The sequence below is a fragment of the Temnothorax americanus genome, unplaced genomic scaffold, assembly GCF_048541705.1.
Source record: "Temnothorax americanus isolate GAGA-0224 unplaced genomic scaffold, ASM4854170v1 Scaffold289, whole genome shotgun sequence".
NCBI lineage: Eukaryota > Metazoa > Arthropoda > Insecta > Hymenoptera > Formicidae > Temnothorax > Temnothorax americanus.
This window is the reverse complement of record NW_027509431.1, coordinates 520-22,500: the sequence shown is the minus strand read 5'-3', so window position 1 is coordinate 22,500 and position 21,981 is coordinate 520. Positions and strand designations below refer to the sequence as shown.

General features: G+C 36.8%; 3 protein-coding genes across 8 annotated transcripts in view; 1 reads left to right on the top strand and 2 right to left on the bottom strand.

Annotated features, from left to right (window-relative positions):
* LOC143899750 (putative inorganic phosphate cotransporter) overlaps positions 1 to 7,691 on the bottom strand; it is a 13,403-nt gene extending 5,712 nt beyond the window's left edge. For 2 of the 4 annotated variants that reach the window (XR_013257593.1, XM_077410276.1), the window contains exons 1-3: positions 7,532 to 7,691; positions 2,347 to 2,480; positions 156 to 456 (exon numbers count right to left, since the gene is read on the bottom strand). Coding sequence is in view for 3 of the 4 variants with exons in the window: in XM_077410276.1 (XP_077266402.1) it covers positions 156 to 456; positions 2,347 to 2,480; positions 7,532 to 7,676 (580 nt within the window). In the remaining variant the exon portion in view is untranslated. Of the gene's footprint in view, positions 1 to 155; positions 457 to 2,346; positions 2,481 to 5,742; positions 5,884 to 7,531 lie in introns of those variants that run through there. The other 2 variants (XM_077410277.1, XM_077410278.1) reach the window with 2 other exon arrangements.
* Positions 7,692 to 8,155: 464 nt separating this feature from the next.
* Glu (structural maintenance of chromosomes 4-like protein gluon) lies at positions 8,156 to 17,648 on the bottom strand. 2 transcript variants are annotated; one of them, XM_077410275.1, is made up of 8 exons: positions 16,946 to 17,648; positions 16,697 to 16,888; positions 16,426 to 16,602; positions 15,238 to 15,530; positions 14,859 to 15,138; positions 14,142 to 14,738; positions 11,687 to 14,019; positions 8,156 to 8,922 (listed from the first exon to the last, which is right to left on the bottom strand). In XM_077410275.1, exons 1-8 carry the CDS (start codon positions 17,192 to 17,194, stop codon positions 8,871 to 8,873), a joined length of 4,173 nt encoding a protein of 1,390 aa, XP_077266401.1. In that variant the 5' UTR covers positions 17,195 to 17,648; the 3' UTR covers positions 8,156 to 8,870. The 2 variants fall into 2 exon arrangements, with proteins under 2 accessions (XP_077266401.1, XP_077266398.1); XM_077410272.1 differs by having other exon boundaries at positions 8,156 to 8,930; positions 16,946 to 17,647.
* Positions 17,649 to 18,555: 907 nt separating this feature from the next.
* Positions 18,556 to 21,163, top strand: LOC143899751 (uncharacterized). Of its 2 annotated transcripts, none has more exons than XM_077410279.1 (5): positions 18,556 to 19,219; positions 19,375 to 19,485; positions 19,647 to 19,798; positions 19,907 to 20,047; positions 20,130 to 21,163. In XM_077410279.1, exons 1-5 carry the CDS (start codon positions 18,922 to 18,924, stop codon positions 20,382 to 20,384), a joined length of 957 nt encoding a protein of 318 aa, XP_077266405.1. In that variant the 5' UTR covers positions 18,556 to 18,921; the 3' UTR covers positions 20,385 to 21,163. The 2 variants fall into 2 exon arrangements, with proteins under 2 accessions (XP_077266405.1, XP_077266406.1); XM_077410280.1 differs by having other exon boundaries at positions 18,558 to 19,219; positions 19,647 to 19,789.
* The last annotated feature ends 818 nt before the right edge of the window (positions 21,164 to 21,981 follow it).

The window sequence follows — 21,981 nt, the reverse complement described above, 5'->3', positions numbered from 1 at the left end:
TTCCATTAAATTTTAATTAAACAAAAGAACGTTGGCCTTTACTCAATAACTTTTATGTCGAATATTTAAATTATTATTTTTTACAAAACAACCAGCGAACTGGTTGTTTCCTGCGATTGGAATGTACCGGGCGTAGATTCTGAATCTATTCTCACCCAGTCGTGCTCTTTCAGCGGGCGGAGCCCACTTAGAGAGAAGGGTTTGGATGCAAGGTAATAGGCAAGCCTGAGTGAGACCCATGCCTACCCTGCAAACCAGGACGGCTTCCAGACCTCCATAATGAGCGGCAATCGGCGTTAAGACTTTAAAAACCCCGCAGACTAGCATCCCAATGGCAAGGAGCTTCTGGCTGCTCCAGACATTAGCGATGTAGCCGCTCGGCACCTGCGTCACCACGTAGCCCCAGAAAAACGAGCTGAGCACCAAATCCTTTTGCTGCTTAGTCCAACCGTAATCCTGACAATGTAATCAATATGACTTTTGAGTGATTTTAAACCTCAGTGAAGCTATAGTGAAAATTATGGAATATTATTCAAAATATTACATTGTAGATATTTAGGCATCTAATAATGTTTAGTTATTTTTATATCCTATTATGTACGTATACTCTTTAAATCTCATAGAGTAGTTTCGCCACTAATAAATTAGAGTCATTGCGATAGTCCAAAAGAGAAGGATGCCATTCCAATTTGAGTAAATGCGAGCACTCATAATTTTTCACTCAAATTTTTAGAGCAGCTACTCTACCGGAATAATACGATCTCACTCTAAAGCTATAGTGAATCACGATTCACTAAGGATTGACTGATAAATGATTCTAACCGAATAAAATTGTCCACTAAAAATTACAGAGTGACATAAATCATTCTTATGGACTACTGATTTACTGCACTTGAAAAAAAGTGTCCTTTCACTCAAACGGAGTGTGATTTCACTCTAACTTATAGAGCGCAATTTTATTCTTTTTAAAGTGGCGAATCACTCAAAATGCACAGACTCAATTTTCACTTTACGATACACTTGCATTTCACTCGTTTTGAGTGACATAGTATAATATATATGTTATATATAAAATAAAATTAAAATCAAAACATCAATGCGCACGTAACAAAAAGAACATATCTAAACTTATCTTAAAACTAATTATTTTAGGAGTTCCGTTTTTGCTCGGTGCAGAAATAATTATACAATGTATATAATTTTAACAAATTTTACTTAAATATGTGCGTGTTATTTTTTAATAAATAATATTTAATAAATTTTAATAATAATCACTAAATGCAGTCCTTAAGCTTTCATGATCTTCAGCATAAACAAGAATTCAAACGTGTTATAAATAAATCCGTGAAGTATATATCACGATAATCGGAAAAACAATGACGGCGATTACATGATCCGGCAATTCATAATCTGTCAATCCTTTATTTATTGGCCTTGTAAAGACAATGGTAGCCGTTATCTGCTCACTCGAGATCCGTACATTTATGCGGTAAGACGTCGCGTCGCACAGGAGTGAATGTATATCAGCTTTGCTATATAATATGTTCTACGGAGGGTCAATGTAAAGAAGAAAGAGCCTCGTCAACTGCAGCGAGATTTATCCGGTTACCGCGATAATCTCGCGCTCGAAGAGGAAAAGCATTTCATCGCCAACCTCGATCAGATGCACTTTACTCCTTTACAATCGAAGAAAATTTCCTTCCTCCGACACAGATTCCAGAACGGTGATCAGCGCGATCGCGAGAATCATGAGACATTCTGCGACTGGTTAAAAAAACCGACTTATACCGACGTAAGCAGTTACGCTCGATCGGGCAAATTTAATAATTCAAATATCTCTTCAACTGCATATACAACTCGATATAAAAATTTGCATCGACGACAAATCAACTATAAAGTTCGACATTTTGAACGTAAAATTTAATATCACACATTTAAGTGCTTAAAAGAATACGTCAAGAATATTTCCATCATTGTAAGTTGTAAGTGCGTTATTTACAGCATGACATACCTACAAAAATCAGAAATTCCTGATCGGTCAAATTCAACATTTTCACCCAGAGATGTAAAGTCGCGCACAAGGTTTATATCGTTAAATTATTTTAATATATTAATAAATCTAATAAATAATCTAATAAATAGTGCGAATGACTGCAAATATTTGAGAAAATAGGAAAGGATATTCTATACACAGGGTTTCTCCAAGCAACATCAGCAATGAGTTCATCGACTTTGTCGTTATCTGACAATCGCTAGAACGTAATCTTGAGTGTTTCAAATTGGCCGAGAGTTGGTGTTTGAGTCATCGGTTTCAAGCCGATGAAAAGATGTAATTGCGTGATTTACCTCGATGTCAGGATTCGCGGTGCTCGCGTTCGCCATCGGTACTATGGCCACTGACATTCCGGTCCTGAGACTATATCCGATGGTCGTGCCCAGGAAGAGCAGCAGCACCTGCAGGTGCCTGATCCCGAAGATACCTGTGAGAACATCGTTCTTTTATTCTATTAGTAACAAACGAAAATCGCTTAATAATCTTAATATTATATGGTAAATATGTATAATAGCGGACCCAGCCCCAATGACCTTGACCTTGACATATGTTGTCAAGGTCACCCTCCTGAATGACCTTCGGAAGGTTTTAGCCGTCGCTCGTTACTCGTTAAAAAGTTATAAACAAAAAAAGTTTGAAAAATTTAGCAGATATTTTGAGTATTGGAAGGCATAAATGACTAATATTACGTTTTTTTTTTTTAAAGCAGAGTATACTTTATTTCGCGAGAAAGTCGCTGCTTTACCAAAACACAACATTTAAAGTAGTAAATTGTTGATAAATTGAAGTCTTTTTGTTAAAGCAGAGAATACTTACATGGGTTAGATGACGCGCTTTAAACAATTGAATACTTTTAAAGCGCGTCATCTAACCCATGTGGCATCTCGCATATTAACTTTCCACGCATGAAAAGTTCACACATACACTTTCCACGCAAACCTAGGTCCACTCCCACCCTCCCCCTGCTTTCGGGGGATGTGCGGTAGCCCGTTCCTTGTTTACGTGTATACTGTTTATGCATACACAATATATATGTCGAAATAGTTCACGCATACACTTTCCACGCGAACCTAAGTCCACCCCCACCCTCCCCCTGCTTTCGGGGGATGTGCGGTAGCCCGTTCCTTGTTTACGTGTATACTGTTTATGCATACACAATATATATGTCGAAATAGTATTGGAAGGCATAAATGATGTATACACGCTTAAGTATACGTATACATTTATTATAGTTATTATAAAGAATATGCTTTGCTCATTATTTGGAAAAAACTGTCAATACGTTCATTAAACTTGTAATATTTTTTAAACATGAATTCAGCAAGATATGCTTCATAATGGTATGTACGCGTACCATAGCGTGGTATTTGCTGCTCTCATTTCGCGCCATAATCGCTCTATGTTTTGTGTGTGAGCACCTGTAGTGGGATCAATAAAATTTTGTGTGTGCATAAACAGTACACACGTAAGCGAGAAAGGGGCTACCGCACCTCCCTCGAAAGCAGGGGGAGGGTGGGGGTGGACCTAGGTTTGCGTGGAAAGTGTATGCGTGAACTTTTCATGCGTGGAAAGTTAATATGCGAGATGCCACATGGGTTAGATGACGCGCTTTAAAAGTATTCAACTGTTTAAAGCGTGTCATCTAACCCATGTAAGTATTCTCTGCTTTAACAAAAAGACTTCAATTTATCAACAATTTACTACTTTAAATGTTGTGTTTTGGTAAAGCAGCGACTTTCTCGCGAAATAAAGTATTCTCTGCTTTAAAAAAAAACGTAATATTAGTCATTTATGCCTTCCAATACTCAAAATATCTGCTATATTTTTCAAACTTTTTTTGTTTATAACTTTTTAACGAGTAACGAGCGACGGCTAAAACCTTCCGAAGGTCATTCAGGAGGGTGACCTTGACAACATATGTCAAGGTCAAGGTCATTGGGGCTGGGTCCGCTATTATACATATTTACCAATAATTATTATAGATATAATCTTTAGGAACAATAAAAGAGTCTCTCACTCAGGATATCTATTTATTGTATTCAAAGAAAAAATAAGTTGTACTCGACGCTTATCGTTTACAAGTTCTTTTGGTTTTTCGGACAAAAATCAAAAATTTTCGACGAACGAAGGAAAGCCGATCGAAACATTGATCAATATATAAATGAAAGCACATTTTGTTTTCGCTTAATATGGAAAGGATGATGGATAAAAGTAATCTGATTTTGGCCCCGTTGATGGAACCTTTCTTATATATATGTTTTCTTATAAACTATATATTTTTTTCATGTGCTGAATCATTATCAAACATTTATTTCAAACTGAATATGATTGGAAAATAATGAAAATTGCATTCAAAGTAACAGCTAGATTGTTAAAAATCTGAACAAAACTTCAAGAATACATAACATTTTCTTAGCCTTCCTACTACTACTCTTCTACTTCAAATTTCAAGTAGTTGCAGCTGGAATTGTAGTAACAGTAATCTATGTAGATAAATTCTGCTAGCGATAACAAACAACAAGTCCGATTTAGTGTAATTATAGATATACAAGTCTCGAAAGTGAGTTTCGCTCGCATAACGCAGCTTTAGAAAAACAAATAAACATGGTCGTATTTCTCTAGGTCAAAATGTTCAAACAAAAATTTCTGGCCAAACGAAACATATTCCGCAATGACAAATTCAAACAGTGTTTACAATCTCTTCAATCTGACAATACGACGAACATCCATCTGCATCAATATCAATTATTTACCAGTGATAAGAGATATCTGCTTGCAAAATTTACTTTCTAATCAACGATTTCGTATAAAAATTCTTGTTTACAAATCCTCATTTATTTAATTTGTAGATTTAATTTAATTTTCAGTTTTTACTTATGAGTGTTCAGAGTGTTATTGACTTAAATAATGCGTTCTTGCATAATAATTTTTTGTTACTAGTCACTATACTAATCCTTACATACATAATTGTACAAGATACGTATAATTACGTAGATATGTGCCGATTAATTAGCATTAACAGCGAGATAGTGTGAAGGAAAAAAACGGGTGGATAACGCGAAAAAAATGCATATGACGTTTCTTCAGATTTTTTGTAAATTATGACAGTTTTTCTTTTTCAGAAAGAACAAAGAACAATTTGGATATTAACAATTTATGCACAAAATAACCGGACACAAAAAGTATTGTGTGCTTGTGCTAGAGAAATTGTCTTGAAATTTACCAGATTTCATATATTATTAATAATGTAATTATTTCGAGATCAATATATTGTATTTTTTAATTAACGTTTTGTCATCGCAAATTTCATCAAGTAAGATATCCGCGATCATATAAGAGAATATAAAAACAAGAAGCTTCACTGGAATTTCAGGAGACGTATCGGTATTTATCATTTTAGCAATAGTAGAAATATGTTATCAACGTCCGTAAACATTCTTTTAAAACTATGTAGTATGCAATAGCAGTCAGAACTAAGTCACATGTTTAAGGAAAATATGAATTGTCATAGATTCTCTTAATCGATAGATTAAATTTCTCTTTCCAACGAAATGAGATAATATATAATAACGGAGTCGATGTAGCGGATGAAATCCGATAAGACACAAAGGCAATCACACGAAGATAAGCCGCGGTAATTTGCAATGAGATTTGTAAAGGTATCAAGGTATTATGGTAATATAATTTACACAAACATATTTTTTTTATAAACTCATTAATGCCAGAGAAATAACACGTGGCGAAATGGATCCATGAACCCGTCGATCGCGCGCGGTTTACACTTCTGGATCATCGATCGCGAGTTGCAAACAGCAACTCATTCCGATAATGTTGGTCGCGATGAATCGTTTTTTATTGCGGTCGAAACGAAGCGAACTTACAACTTGCGCGCCCGATAATTCCCGATAAAATAACGATAAACAAAGAGAGTTATCGAGTGCAAGCTAGGAAAACACTTTCAACATCTCTCTGTGGATAATTACGAAATTAAGACTCGGATTGTGCAACACAACTAAGCCTATTTTGTAGAAGATTTGAAAAAGTTACATCTAAAAAATTTTTCGTACTTCCTTTCGCTTTATATACGAAATATTATTCCTCAATTGTGTGTGTGTGTGTGTGTGTGTGTGTGTGTGTGTGTGTGTGTGTGTGTGTGTGTGTGTGTGTGTGTGTGTGTGTGTGTGTGTGTGTGTGTGTGTGTGTGTGTGTGTGTGTGTGTGTGTGTTGAATATGGCACTGTCGTTATCCCGATTTTTTTAATTATTATCAGTTTTACATTTTTATTACTTTATAATATTATTTCGTTCTTATTATTGCTTTTAGAAATACAATGGATCCTTTATTGAAAGCATTGTAGGACAACATAATATATAAATACTAAAAATTCAAGCTCTGCTTTCTCTGTGACCGGCCTTGCGAACGCAACTTATACTCATTGTGCAAAATGTATTTTTCTTCAGGTCTGACTTTTCTACGCTGAAAAAGATATTGAGTGCGTTTCGCTACGCTATCTCCAAAAGGTGATCTTGCTAAGTTCAACAACGCAATTACACAAATAATTAGGAAGCATTTCCGCACTGCAGCTGGACGATTGCACATTCGTGATAAGAAAAAGGACGAGTTCACGTGGTATTATCTGGTGCGTACCGAGAGATTATTTCGCACACAAATAAACTCTAGAATTCGTTATATCACTCAAATAACTCGAGCGATAAGCCGTTAGTCAACTTTCACTGTTTCGCACTTTTGTAAATTTTTGTAGATAAAAATATGGACATTAATTTCATGCGTGGTTTTATTTCACCGTTTCTTCACGATCATTAAACCAATGTCAACATTACGTTCGCCTGATGATAGTCAGTCACTGGTTTGATGGCAAAATTAATTTAATGCACTTCACAACTGCTATGGATACACTGACTATTTTTGCGTCAAGTCACAATTTGCAAGCTTGTTCCATTACAAAGTGGAAAAAACAAGCAAACATGTAAATCACCTAAATTCGATGGCTTCAAACTTGATGAAGCTACAAATGTTTTCCTAGGCGCGGGGATGTGCGTTAACACTTTACGAGATTTTGAATGAAATTTTCAACGACAAACGATCCGTTCGAACAATTCGGAGCGATTTAAATTCACAATCTGATCCTGAATTTATATTTACAATTAATCACAAAAAAAATACATGCTCGAAGTCTTTCATTCAACATTCGTTTACACGTCGATCGAGCATACCTCTTGTTAAATCTATTATATTTTATAGAAAGATAGAAAGAGAGAGATCTTTTAGCTACCTCATAGAGACACGTAGTTAACTTCTCTTTTCAAAAATTTATTTATCGAGCACAATATAGATCTAAGAAACCTGATCTTCAAGATAAGCTCCATCGATTACGGATCCTTTAATCACCGATTAAATCCTCGTTCGAGTTTTAAATTCGAGTATTAAATTATCCACAGTCACTGGCGGTTTTCTTACAGCTCTGTTGCAGAGTCGGGCGAGACGCTTTCTCGACGACGTCGGCGTCGTCGTCCTTTATGATAGCCGTCATTTCACGCGCCGCGTGTCCTCGCACTTCATTAGAATCCTTATCTCGCCCGTCGTAGCGATACTTATACGGCATGCCCCTTCCTCCTTGGTCTCGTTTCTGCCCCCTCTCTCCGCCGTCATCGTTTCTATCGTCACCGTCGTCGTCGTCATCGTTCAACAGGTGATTTATCTGATTTCCTTATCCCTTCGCACAGATATCGAGATATTGTCTAATATCGCGACTTGAATCCTTCTTTTGGGAGAAACACTGCTCAGGAAAGTACAAAACAAATATGAAGAATCCAGGTCATTTCACGGTGAGGCAAACGCGCGCGACCAGCCTTGAGACTTTTCCGGGTTTTTAAGCGTACCACTCATTCATGTGATGCTAACGTAATCGTGACCACTTGAGGTGGACGTCCGAACGCCTGAAACTCGGCAAGCATGCGCAATGATCCTTACAACTAAAAATGCATTTTTTAATTATGAGGAATAATTATGACAAGAGTAATAAAGATCAACGTGACAGGATTATGCGATAGGCAATAAAATTAGGCGTGTAAAGTATTCCAGTTCTTGTTTCAATAGGAATCATATTTTAATATAGTTTCTGGCGACATGTACAAACGTATAAAAATATTGCATTTTGCACTTATGGATCCGCTCCTTTTAACTGAACTAAGTTACACTATCTGTATTCAGAACAAAATACGTATGCAGTTTTTGGTATTAAGGCTAGAAAGAAAAAAATGTAAAACGCAAGAAAATACAGAAAGTACAGATAAAAAGAGCAAATCCTGTATTCTATTCCACTACACACAATCATCGTTCTCAATATTTTACATTTACATAGTATATAAAACCTTGAATCGTGAGAGAACTGAAAACTTGCGTGTGTAACATTAAATTTACAAAGAGATAGAATTATATCGACAATTATTTATCTATTTTATCTGTAATACCATTACGATAACTTTCCACATAGTAAGTTAGTTCTCTCACACTCTCGGCCAACACTAAATAGTTACGGAAATAAGAAATAAAGTCGCACCTCTTAAGCTGCAATTTACTGTCCAAAAAGATAACAGTAACGGCATTTATATATTATTAACTTATAATAGGTATTCACATACTAGTTTCTTATAACAAGCTTCGCGCGATCGTTTCGCACGTGCCGTTCTTTGATTCTGGAAACGTCGCATCACACGGTCACTTCGACTTTTGTTTTTTCCTAACAGGTTCCTTGGTAATCCCATTCTCTTCTCTTTCCGTGCTTTTTCTCACGATCCTAGCGGAACGTCGAGTTGGCGATTGCTGCGGCGTCGGGCATACTGCTAATTCTGGAAGACTGCAACCATTAACATTAATGATGTAACGATAAATTTCAATGTAAAATTTATAATGACAGATAATAAAATTATTTCAATTATTTCTTTTGTTGCTTTACAAAATTTTATTATTTTTATTACCGGAATAAATATCGTTATTTACCAGCTTGCGTGAATTTTAGCGGAAGATATACTTATTTTTTAAGTTATTACATTATAATGCAATAAAAGTCCCTCTTTCAATTTAATATCTTTGAATTTTTTCTTTCATTTTGCTTTAGCTTACGTATCTCTAGGCGTTACAAGTTTCGCATTAACAGTTGCAAATGTAGTATGCAATTGGACGGTTTGAAATAAAGCAAAAAAAAGCCGATCAAGAAAGGAATTACTTCACGTGATGACTCAAGATAACTAATATCTAGTCTCTTTTCTTTTTAAAAAAAGGCATGTTAAATCGATACTCGCATCTCTCGAAGTCTTCTCGAAAGTCTCGAATTGCTTTGTTGGCTCTTTTCCGCGATGCTGATTGATTGTGTTGCTGCGCTAACTTCGTGAGCGGCTGTCATAGCATATTTTGACAGTTGTGTGTAATATTAAAGCTAAATAGCGCGCGCGAAGCGCGCGTCTGTGATGTCTAGTATTGTAAAAAACATATTCTTTATTTACTAATTCAATTTATTAAGTAATAAAAAATAAAATAATATTTGTCAAGATTAGTAATTCAGTAATTGTTCAGTATCTTATTCAATGAAAAATTAAAAACAGCTTCCGCCATATTTATCATGTATACAAAAAACAAATTTATTTCGTATAATGCAATTTATAAAATTATGTAATTTTTCACCTCTTGTAATACAATATGGTTTACAGTGAGAAATCTGGAATCTTAAGGGGATCCTAAAGCCGTCTGTAATACTGGCTTTTTTTCTTAGCACTAATCTTTTACGTGGCTTTATAGAAATGCAAAATTCTTGTCTAGAATTAAAGTACGCATCAAAATCTAGGTCATGGTGGTCGACATTATATCGAAAACGAGAAAAAATTAATATTTTTGTTAATTTTTGGTATACGTGACGACAATATTTGCTTTGTACAAAAATTCCACAATAAATATCCACAAAATTAAACCGGCATGACCTATACTAGGGACAACATTTAAGAACAATATTGTGCAATTAGATCTAAGATTAAAAAAGCCTAGAAAAAAGATTAGTTTAAATAAACTTTTATATGTGCAAAAGCACATTCAGGTTGACATTGCGTGTAGCGAGAGATGGCGCAGCAATCGAAATAAGGACAGATGCCTCTCGTTAGACAAGGACAGATATAGATATATGACATGGCCAGTATTCATAGTTATTTAAGGCTCCTGTTCACTCACTGCAGCCATGTTGGATTGATGACGTCAGAAGCGAGGAAATCATGAAAATATATCATGAAAATACTTGCGATTTACACTAAAATAAAAATGCTTTTTAATAAAATACCATCTGTAAACGATAAAATAGATTTGTAAAATACACCGAAAATTCCCCTTTTATATGAGTAATCCACATTTGTCGAAGTAACAAGAACGAAAACAAGCCGTTTGACAGCTGCCGAATTGAAATAAGTATTTGCTTGCATATATTAAATCACAATAAAGTGGATACCTTCGGTATATTTTAACACTATCACAATAATTTTAAATTTAAAAACACTGCACTAAAATGAAGAATTACGCTGTAAATCGCAAGGACAATTTTGGGTAATTATGCAGTATAGGGGAAGCACCTCCGATGACCTTGACCTTGACATATGTTGTCAAGGTCACCCTCCTGAGTGACCTTCAGAAAGTTTTAGCCGTCGCTCGTTTTTTATTAAAAAGTTATTAACAAAAAAAAGTTTGGCGACCTCACCGATTTCAATGACCTTGATATATGTTGTCAAGGTCATGACCACGAGTGACCTTCAGAAAGTTTTAGCCGTCGCTCGCTATTCGTTAAAAAGTTATTAACAAAAAAAGTTTGGAAAGTATAGCATATATAGGTGCATATATAGGTTAGTTGACGCGCTTTAAACACTTAAATACTTTTAAAGCGCGTCACTAACCTACATAGGTATGATTTACTGCTTTAAATGTTGTGTTTTGGTAAAGCAGCGATTTTTTCGCAAAATAATGTATTCTCTGCTTTAACAAAAAAATTTCAATTTATCAACAATTTACTGCTTTAAATGTTGTGTTTTGGTAAAGCAGCGACTTTCTCGCGAAATAAATTATTCTCTGCTTTAAAGAAAAACGTAATATTAGTCGTTTATGCCTCTCAGTACTTAAAATAACTGCTATATTTTCGAAACTTTTTTTGTTTATAACTTTTTAATAAAAAACGAGCGACGGCTAAAACCTTCTGAAGGTCACTCAGGAGGGTGACCTTGACAACATATGCCAAGGTCAAGGTCATCGGAGGTGCTTCCCCTATACTGCATAATTACCCAATTTTGCTTTGACGTGTCATTTTTCACGTCTTATAGTTCACAGTTTTGCCATTGTGGCGCTGTCACGCGGAGTTGGCTCGCGAGCCAGCAGGAGCCTTAAGACCGTCTTAAGTTCAATCTTAAGATGTCATGAACCAATCACAGAGTCGTATTAGCGTCTTAAGACATTACTTAAGACGGTCTTGAAGACTGTGAATACCAGCCATAGAAAACAGGATTAGAAATGTTGACATTACCGACGTCGAGGAAGTTCAGCCTTCACTTTAGGATCCCCTTAAGAAATAATGACTTCAATACTCACCCTAGTCGATCGACTTTTAACCGCTTCCCGTTCGGTGTCGTCGTTGCATTATTTTTCGCGTTTGTGTCCTCATCTAATGGAGTTTCCTTTGAGTGATTTTTCTTCGCGGATGTCGTCTCTTTCCCACTCAATGACGCCCCTTTCGCATTATTGTTCTTCGCGGGCGACGTCTCTTCGCCGTTCAAAGATGACCCTTTCTCCTTATTATTCTTCGCGGGCGCGGTGTTTTCCTTGCGCGAGCTCGCCTGAGTGCGTTGCGTCAAAGGCAATCGCGATTTCTGCGAGGCCTGGGACGCGTAGGTCTTGGAGGTGAGCTGCGTGGGAGGCGCGATACCAATGTTTTCATAATAACGGGCCAGTTGTAGAGTCACAGTTTTGGAGCAGTTAAACGTCTTGTAGATGCCCACCAGAGAGTCGGCCAGCTCGAACATGTTCGAGCGCAGTGAAATGACGATAAACTGCGCGTTCTTCGTGCGCTCTTTGATATAGTTACCGACGATGGAGACGTTTTTAAAGTCGAGCGCCGCATCAATCTCGTCCATGAAATACAGCGGCGTGGGTTTGTAATGGTGAAGGGCGAAGACCAGCGCCAACGAACTCAGGGTCTTCTCACCGCCGCTGAGTTTGTCGATGCTCTTCCACGACTTCTTAGGCGGACGCACGCTGAAAACGATACCCTCGCTTAACGGATCCAACGAGTCCACTAGCTCCAGCTCCGCATCGCCGCCCAGCGTGATCATCTGGTACATCTCCTTCAGTTTGGTAGTGATTAAGCTGAAACCGTGCAGAAATTCTTGGATCCTACGTCGCCGAGCGGTCTCGTAAATGTCGCGCATCTTATTACGTTCTGACGTGGTCTCCTCCAGATCAGCGGCACGGTTCATGTACAGCGCATCTTTCTCCTGATAGTCCGCGATGATTTGCATGTTGGGTATTTGCTCAGGTAACCTCTTCTTAGCCTTCTGCAAATTCTGCGTCACCATCTTCGCGTCCAACTGATCAATCTGCTCCTCCGTCAGATCATTAAGTGGCTCCAGAGCCTCGTGAGGAATCTCACGTAATTTTAAATGCGCTATTTTCCGGTTATAGTCGGGAATTATTTGCTCGAGCTCCTTTAAAAGCTTCCTACTCTCGTGCAATTTCTGATCTAAGTCGATCTTCACCGCTTTCAGCTTGTTCTCGCTCGCCTGCAGTTCGTTCAGTTCATCTTTTAAAGATGCTGTAGCGTCGTCTCGCTCTACTAGCGCTTCGTTAATTTCCTTCAATTCATCCAGAATTGCTTTAGCATGTTCTTCGAGCTCAGATTTTTCCTTCTGAATGTCCCTCAGTCTCTGCTCGCAGGTATGCACATCGCTCTCTAGCGTTTCTATGTGCTTCTCTGTCTTTTTCACGTTTCTCTCAGCAGTCTTAATAGCTACCTGCAGCCGGTATACCTCTGCCTTTGCTTTGTCTATCGATTTGTTCAGCTGTGCAATTTTCGCCTGCTGATCTCGCACCCGACTGCCGGAGATCTCATCTATCTTCTTATTGATATATTCTACTTCTTTTTCCACCGAAGCGGAGCTCTTCTCGACTTTGTCCAGATGCAATTTTGCCGCGTCCACCGCTTTCTGCAATTGCGCAACCTTCTTCGGGTCCGACACCGAATTAGCGGCAGTCTTTTCCTGCGCCTTCAGCTGTGCTCGCAACGATGGCTCCTGCTCGCTCAACGTCTGTACCTCAATACCGAATTTCTGCCTGTCGACCTTCATATCCCTCAAGCCGGTCGACAGCACATGGATTTGTTGTTCAAGCGGCTGCTGCTTCATTCTCAGCTTATTGCACTCTTCAAACACAGTATCCAGCTGCGACTGCAGATTTTCAATATCAGCGTTTGACGGCTCGTTCCTCACCACCGTCTGGCCCATCCGACCTTGATATGAGCGCCCACCACCGCTCATCGTGCCCGCCAGCTCAATCAATTCGCCCTTCAACGTTACCACGCGATAACGCGTTCTGCCGTAGGCGATACGTGTTGCCTGATCCAAATTCTGCGCTACCAGAGTGTTTTGCAGACCATAATAGAATGCCAACAGCACCCGCTCATCCTCCACTTTAATCAAATCGAACAGTCGATGTACATTCTCTGGTGTTTGGATCTTCTGACCAATTTTGTCCTGAAATCGCTGCTGTTTCTCCAGAACTATAAATGTGGCGCGTCCTATGTTATGTTGCCGCAGATAAGTGATGCACGCCTGTGCCGTGGATACTGTGTCCACAACGATGTCGTCCAGTGGACCGCATGCCGTTGATACAGCGACATCGTATTTGGCATCAATGGCGCCCAAGTCACCCTATATAAAAAGAAATTCATGCAAAATGCCATTTTAAGAAATCTACTGGAGAGTTTGTTTTAAATAACAAATGCAACTCAATTTTATTATCCCACGCTTCGAGAAGTTTCTGCGACACTCACCAATCTCCCAAATATGCCAGGTATCCGTCCCTCACGCTTTTCTCTCATTAATGAATCCAGAACGCGATTCCGCGACTTGCTGGCCTGCATGGCAGAACGCTGCGCTTCAAAAGCAATTCGCAATTTCTGCAGCTGCGTGGCCTTTTCAACCTCGAGTGCTTTTGCCTCATCCAGTTCACTCTGCGCTTGCTTCAAACTGCGTTCGGTTGCCGGGATCTTCATCTCGAACAATGCTAGCTGCTTTTGTCGCTCTTTGAGAGTACTCACAGTTCTTTCTAAAGACTCCCGGAGATTTTCTAATTTCTCCTTCTCAACTTTCTCCACCGATATATAAAGTTCCAGCTCAGACTGTGCAATATCGTATGCCGCTTTCGCCTGATCCACGTTTTTCCTAAGAGATATCAGCTCTTTCTCCAATTTGGATCGTTCATTCAGCAATGGTTCTGTCTTTTCTCGCAGATTTGCCATCAAGGTTGCCAACGAGGTCTCTTCCTTTTCTTTGTTAGCCGTATACGTCGCGATTAGACGCTCGCATTCTTCGATGTCTTTCGTATTTTTCTCTGGTACCTTCAGTAGTTCCTCCAGCCTGCTTTTCTCCTATCATCATTGCAATTGCCAAACGTGTAATTTAATATAAACAAAAAACTCTAATATTTATAATTTGTATGTAAATTCAATATTATTTTGTTAAGATAATAAGATAAAGTAAAAGATTACTGTTTTGGTGGAAGCCATGTTGGCTTTTCGTCGCTTGTTTGTTTCAACCAATTCGGCGTGCAATAATTCATCCTTTTTACGCACTTCGTCAAACCTCGCCGTAGTTTCATCTTTCTGCCGTTGCAAAGCGTCCCACTTCTTACTCTTCTCTTTGATAATCTTGATTTTTTCTTCCTTTTGTTTGCGAACATTATTCATCTCGACCATCAAAGTGGCTTGTTCCTTGTTAAGAGCATTGTTTTTCTCTTCGCACTCGGTAAGTTCCTTTGTTGCCTCAAATCTGACAGAAATATTTCATATTTTTCAATAATTAACTGAGCTGCCGTAATACTCCACAAATAAATCAAATAATATAAAAACATTTTTGTATTTAACTCACCTTTTACAATGATAAAGCTGATGCTGCAATCTGATTATTGCATTCTCTGTCTTCAAGTACTGCATTGCCTCTTGCATAGGCTCCTCCATGGCCTCTTTCTCCTTTTGCACCACTCTAAGACGATGTAGCTTCTCTAACTTACGTTCTGTTAATACTTCAACCTTATTCGCTAATTTCTCTAAAGGTTCTTTATAGCGAGATGTGCCAATAATATCCTCTAAAAATTCTAACATTCCAGTATCGTTTTCGTGTTGGCCCTTAGGTTTCATCAATGCAATTTGCTCTACTTCACCCTATAAAAACCGTTTTCCATGCTATTATTTGTCGATATAAAATTGAAATTTAATCAATATAGTGTTACATTAACATTATAAATGTTATATTAATTTTGAATATACAGGGTGTTTCGTTTTACATAATTTTCCCTGGCAAATATCTCGGCAAATATGGAAGATACAGAAAAAGGTTTGAGACAAAAGTTGTAAGATATCAAAGGGGACAAATAATGAAATTATGGACTTGATCTTGAGTGATCTTTTCAATGCCAAGTCAATGTGATCAATATTTTCTTAAATGGAATCCCCCTTTGTTTATTGTGTATTGCATATTTTTGTAGTCCTTGTCGAGACGTTTTCAACACTATAATAAAGTTCTCTTTCATCAAGAATTTCCTGAAATTTGTATTACAGTGTTTTAAAAACATCTCGACAAGGGCTACAAAAATATGCAATAAAAACTGGGGAATTCCATTTAAGAAAACATCGATCACATTAAAAAGATCACTCAAGAACCGTTTTTCCGTATCTTCCATAATTTTCCAAGATATTTGCCTAGGGAAATTAAAACAAAAAAAAACACCCTATATAATTTAAATAGTTTAATAATGAACTTTTGTAGATATTTTGTTAAATCTTTCAAAAAAAGAATAGGGAAACTTGTAAAATACTAAATGTAAAATGTGTATAGAAAATAGTCCATAAATCTGTATAGAATTGGTTATATTAATCTAGAAAAATAGCTACATAAAACTTTTATCACAAAAATTTTTCAAAAAATGACATTAAAAAATACTTGAAAACAAAATTAAATAAGTTGTATATGTTCATACAAACATTTAACTTTTCAAAGTTAAATCTATTCCTGTTCTACCCACGGTTCTACCTATAATGAAATATTTTGTGATTTTACCTGCAATATCAAAAAACGGTTGTGATCCAAATCGACTCCATGAAACCTCAAGAGCTTAGCAATCTCTTTAAATTGTACTTTCTTCTTATTAAGCTCATAATACGATGAACTGTCCTTAAACGCTGTTCTAGATATGACAAACTCGCTGTCGGGAACGACATCATAGTCTTCACCAGGCTTAAAATTAATTTGATTAAAAGTTAATTAGCTTACTAATGGAACTGTCGTACTTGTACTTATATATTAATGTGCAAATTGTTATTATCGCTACCTTATCAATAATTCTTTGGAAGTGTATGGAGACAGTGCAGCTATTCAACTTAGGATGCTCGCTAGAATTGTGTATCAGGACAGATATCTTCTTCGACCTGATCTTGCTGGCACGGTAGCCAAAAACAAACAGCATGGAGTCTATCACATTGCTCTTGCCGCTGCCATTGGGGCCCACTATCGCCGAGAAGCTCTGAAAGAAAAGAAACCAGCTCAAGAACGTTCGAGGCACAGGCGCCGAGATGGTTACCTTTTGAAAAGGGCCGATCACGTGTGTGCCGGCATAGCTCTTGAAGTTTTCGTTGACAATCTTAGTGATCATGAGCCTGGATCCGGTCTCGTCGACCTCGTTGAAATTCTTCAGAGGTGGCGGGATGTATATCTCGTCGTCCACCCTCAGACCGCCCTCCTCGTCCGTGTCATACCCCGTGTCCCGCGCGTCAGCTTCCATGTCGACCTCGCTGAGGGTGCTCCTTTTCGCCTGGGAGTCGCTCGCCATCCGGAGCCGCTTCTACTGCCGCGGTTGTTGAACATACGTTGGACACGCGTTGCGTTTCGAGGTTAGCTGACCGACAACATCGCCGATCGGCCCGACCCGGGGTCTATCGTACGAAATTATCAACGCGTGTTCATTCGGGAGCACGTGAAACACGTCGTTAAAAGAATCGTCCTGTGTCTCGGCGTTTCCAGCGCCCACCATTCGCGTCGCGCGTCGCGCTGCGGATTCAAAATCCCGTTCGACCAACGGAAACGAACGATCGAACTCGAACCGTACGACGTTTGCCGGTCGCACGCGAAACTCACCCGATGTGGACGATGCCCCAGATCGCCGCGGAGTTGTGTGTGTCCTCGAATCTTCACGACTTCGCGACGTCGCGACGTCGAAATTGTTGGCGAAATCGTCTGCGGGCAGCGGGGCGCGAAGACGCCGAGTCAAACGAGCAAAATGGCGGCAAACGAATTCGTCCGTTTAATGGAGGATTCACACTGCGTCCAGTGCGTCCGATGTTCGACGTACGACGATCCGACATCCAATAGGAAATTTTTGTCTCTAATAATAAATTCTGTTATTGGATGTCGGATCGTCGTACGTCGAACATCGGACGTGATCGGACGCAATGTGAATCCTCCAAAATACCATGCGATACGTATGGTCTGTTCTGTATGTAACTACATATGTATGTACATACATACATACACACATACATAAATACATACATACATACATACATACATACATACATACATACATACATACATACATGCATACGTACATACATACATACATATGTACATGCATATACATACATACTTTCTCTTCTGTGTTTCGCTTCGAATTTGATGTTTTCCACAGAAACAAAGAAAGCGGAAAAGGAATGGAAAATTTTTCTGACTAATTTATCAAGTGGAGAGAAAGGAAGAAAAAAAGAGAGAAAATGCGCGCGTGAGCTGTGAGCGTTTCGGGTGCTATTCCGAACGCAGCCTTAAGGTGCCTTTTCATGCTGACGCTCGACGCTCATTTTCAGCGGCAAGAAGGTCGCATGACCACACGTGACGTCGGCGTCAATTGAAATTCATGAAAAGGAAAACAGCGTCAAAATTTCGGCGTCTTCGCGCTGCTTTGGCTTTGACGCTAAAGCTGAGAAAATCCAGCTTTCTTTGCTTGACGCTAGCGTCAGCGCGAAATCACGTGATTTCGCGATACGCTGAAACGAGCGTCCCATGAATTCGCACCTTTAATGCCCGTTTCTACCAATTTGTGGTTAACTATACGGTTTAGTGAAACTTTGGTTAAAATTAACTTTCAGTTTAATATTGATTGGTTTCTACGAGTAAACTATCCGGAACGTTTAGCTAAACTTATAACATGTTTGATATAACTCTGATGCCCGTTTCTACCAATTTGTGGTTAACTACGGTTTAGTGAAACTTTGGTTAAAATTAACTTTCAGTTTAATATTGATTGGTTTCTACGAGTAAACTATCCGGAACGTTTAGCTAAACTTATAACATGTTTGATATAACTCTGAAAGCATTAGAATGTAGAACGTTGATTGGTCCAATAATCGTTCTAACGGAACTGTGATTACTGTGGTTTAGGATTATCGCGTAAAAGAGTCACGGTCGGTCTCGCTCCGCGTGTACTTGGCGCGAGACACTACCGTGTCTCTTGATTAGGTTAGGAGAATCATATCTTGTCAAACGAAGAAGTGTATAATTAATAAAATGAATGCAGCAAAATTAAGTGTGCAACGGAAACGTGCCCAAAATTTTTCCGAAAAGGAAAAACTAATTTTAACAGAAATAGTATTAAAGTATAAAAATATAATAGAAAATAAAAGAACTGACGGAGTAACCTCAAAAGATAAAGAAAAGTGTTGGAAGGTAATAGAAAATAATTACAATAGTACATCTTCTTCAACTGAATTTAGAAGTGCGGAAGTTCTCAAAAGTTGTTGGGAGAATCTTAAAAAAAAGACACGAAAATTTTTCGCTGATGAAAGGATACAATTATATAAAACAGGCAAGTAAAATGTTGGTTGATATTTTGGTGTAAAACTATAGAGATATTACATATCAAAATAATTATTTCATAATTTGTAGAAGTATATAATTGTTTACAAGTAATAAGTAAGTATAATGTATATTGTAATAAGTAAGTTATGATTGAAAAACTAGGTGGAGGACCTTGTGAATCCCAAACAGATATAGTGCTGGAACGTGTACGAGACATTATTAAACCTTCTGTTGAAGGTATTAAAAGTGATTTTGATTGTGATGCTATAGAAGGTAAAATATATACGTATAAAATATATGCACAGTATAAAGCAATGTTACGATTCTTTCTTATTTTAAAGCTCATTAAAATGAACGATATTGTAACTTTTGCTAGCTAGTAATATGTGAAAAAGCTGAGAATATGTTAAATTATATTTATGTATATTATACAGATGTTTATACAGATCAAAGTACAAATAATGCATGCAAGATACCTACAAAGACAAATTCATGCGAGACGTCATCAGATTCTATTGAAATGGACGAGTGGCTTCCAGTTGATGACAATGACAATGATCAAGATGATGTTCTACTTGTAAGAGATGTAATAAATATTAAAATATATTATATTGTATACTATATATATATATATATATATATATATATATCTGTTGCTCAAATGTATTAAATACAAATTAATATAAATTTGTAGTACTTACAAGAAAATGCTGGTGCTATGAGACAAAATTCATTTGATAATGTATCAGATGGACATGAAATGACAAACTACGATAAGGAAAATGACATAATTGGAAACGATAGTGTATCAGATGTTAATGGAAATAGCTCGGTTGTAAGTCCGAACAAAATTTTTATGTGCATAGAAGTGTACGTTACATTATTTATCTTTGTATTTATATACCTTTTTGTTGCAGTTTATGAGAGAGAATAATACACAACACTGTCTTAAGAAAAGCAATATACAAAATATAAAAAAACCAGAAAAGCAAGACGTACAGAACACATCCGCAGTACAAATATTAAAACGAAAAATAAGTACTCCACTTCAAGTAAAAACCAATGATTTAAATTATCAATATAAATCTAAGAAACTTAATAGACAAGACAATAAACTATATAAAAAAAAGAAGAAACTATTACTTCAAGAATGTCACAATTTGACATGTTAACAGATTCAAAGATCAAGCTTACAGAATGTATGACAGACGATTTTAAAGCAAAACGTGAAATAGAGATGCAAATTTTAAGTACGCGATTGAAGAAAGAACAATTAGAAGTACAGATATTAGAAAAAGAGTTGTTATTACAGGAGCATAGATTACAAAGAGAGGTGCAACAAAACAAGTCATTTAACGTTTCATAGAAACAAATTTTATTTTTAATTCGTTGAACTAAACAGTGAGATAGTATTGAAAGACTGATCAGAAAGACTGATGATATATAAAGAAGTTATAAAATATATTAAAAATGAAAATTAGTTAATTTAATTTATGTTTTGTTCTTGCTTCTAAATAATATATTAATTTTATTTTTGTTCGATCAGTCTAATACAAAGCTACGTTACATATATAAGAACTGTTTCTTTTTTTACAAAAAGTTTAATTTATGTTTTGTTCTTACTGCAAAATAATATATTGATTTTATTTTTGTTCGATTAGTCTAATACACAGTTACGTTATATATAAGAACTGTTTCTTTTTTTACAAGAAGTTCAATTTATGTTTTGTTTTTACTGCAAAATAAGATAATAGTTTTATTATTTTTGTTCAGTGTAATACAAAGTATTTATAAAATAATACATGAGTGCTTAGAGAGAGAGACAGAGAAGAGGAAGATATTTTCTTGATAATATACTTTATTATGTATAAGTGAAAAACGTATATAATATATGTGCAATGTAACTTTAAACTGTATCTTATTCAAATAAAAAAAGTGTTACAAACATCAATATTATTTAAATTTGGATTTTCCTTAATATGCACATAAAAATAAAACAGAAATGAGACAAATATATCACTAAATATCTAAATATATTTTTAGGTTTTTGCATTTCCTGTTCGATATCCTTATGCAGTTTATACTCTACACATAAGTATGCAAAAGGATAGAAAGTTTCTTTGACTTTTTATATGTCTTTCATTCATGTGTGTTAATTGTGAAACGTTTCAGGGTAGATGTATTGTTTCCTCACTTTATTATACTCTAATGCTGGAAAAAATATATTTCTTATAATAATAGAAATATTTTATAGAATTATTATAATTTATATAGGGTAATTTATAAAGTTAAAACTTTTGAATTATATATAATTTATGCACACACGTACATACATCAGCGTGCGAACACATACATACTCATACAATCTAATAGAAATACAAAATTTTAATATATTATATGAAAATATTTGTAAACAAACATACTTAGCAAAATAAGTATGAATCAGTTCTGTTCTTACTGTTGCACCAGCAACTTCGTCATTATTGATTCTCTGGTTAATGTTGCATTCGGCTAGCATATGATCCCATGGTAAATCTAAATTTGGATCGTCATCTGGTTGTGGGTCATTATTTTGTCTAGCAATATTGTGAAGCACTGCTGTTGCAATAATAATAGGCATGACTCTTTGTAAGTGATATTGCATTCCCAATGCTAGAATTGGAAATCTTCTTTTCCAAACACCAAATAGACGTTCTATTATATTGCGGGTACGAATATGTGATTCATTATAGAGTCGTTCTGCAGCAGTTTGTGGCGTTATCAGTGGAG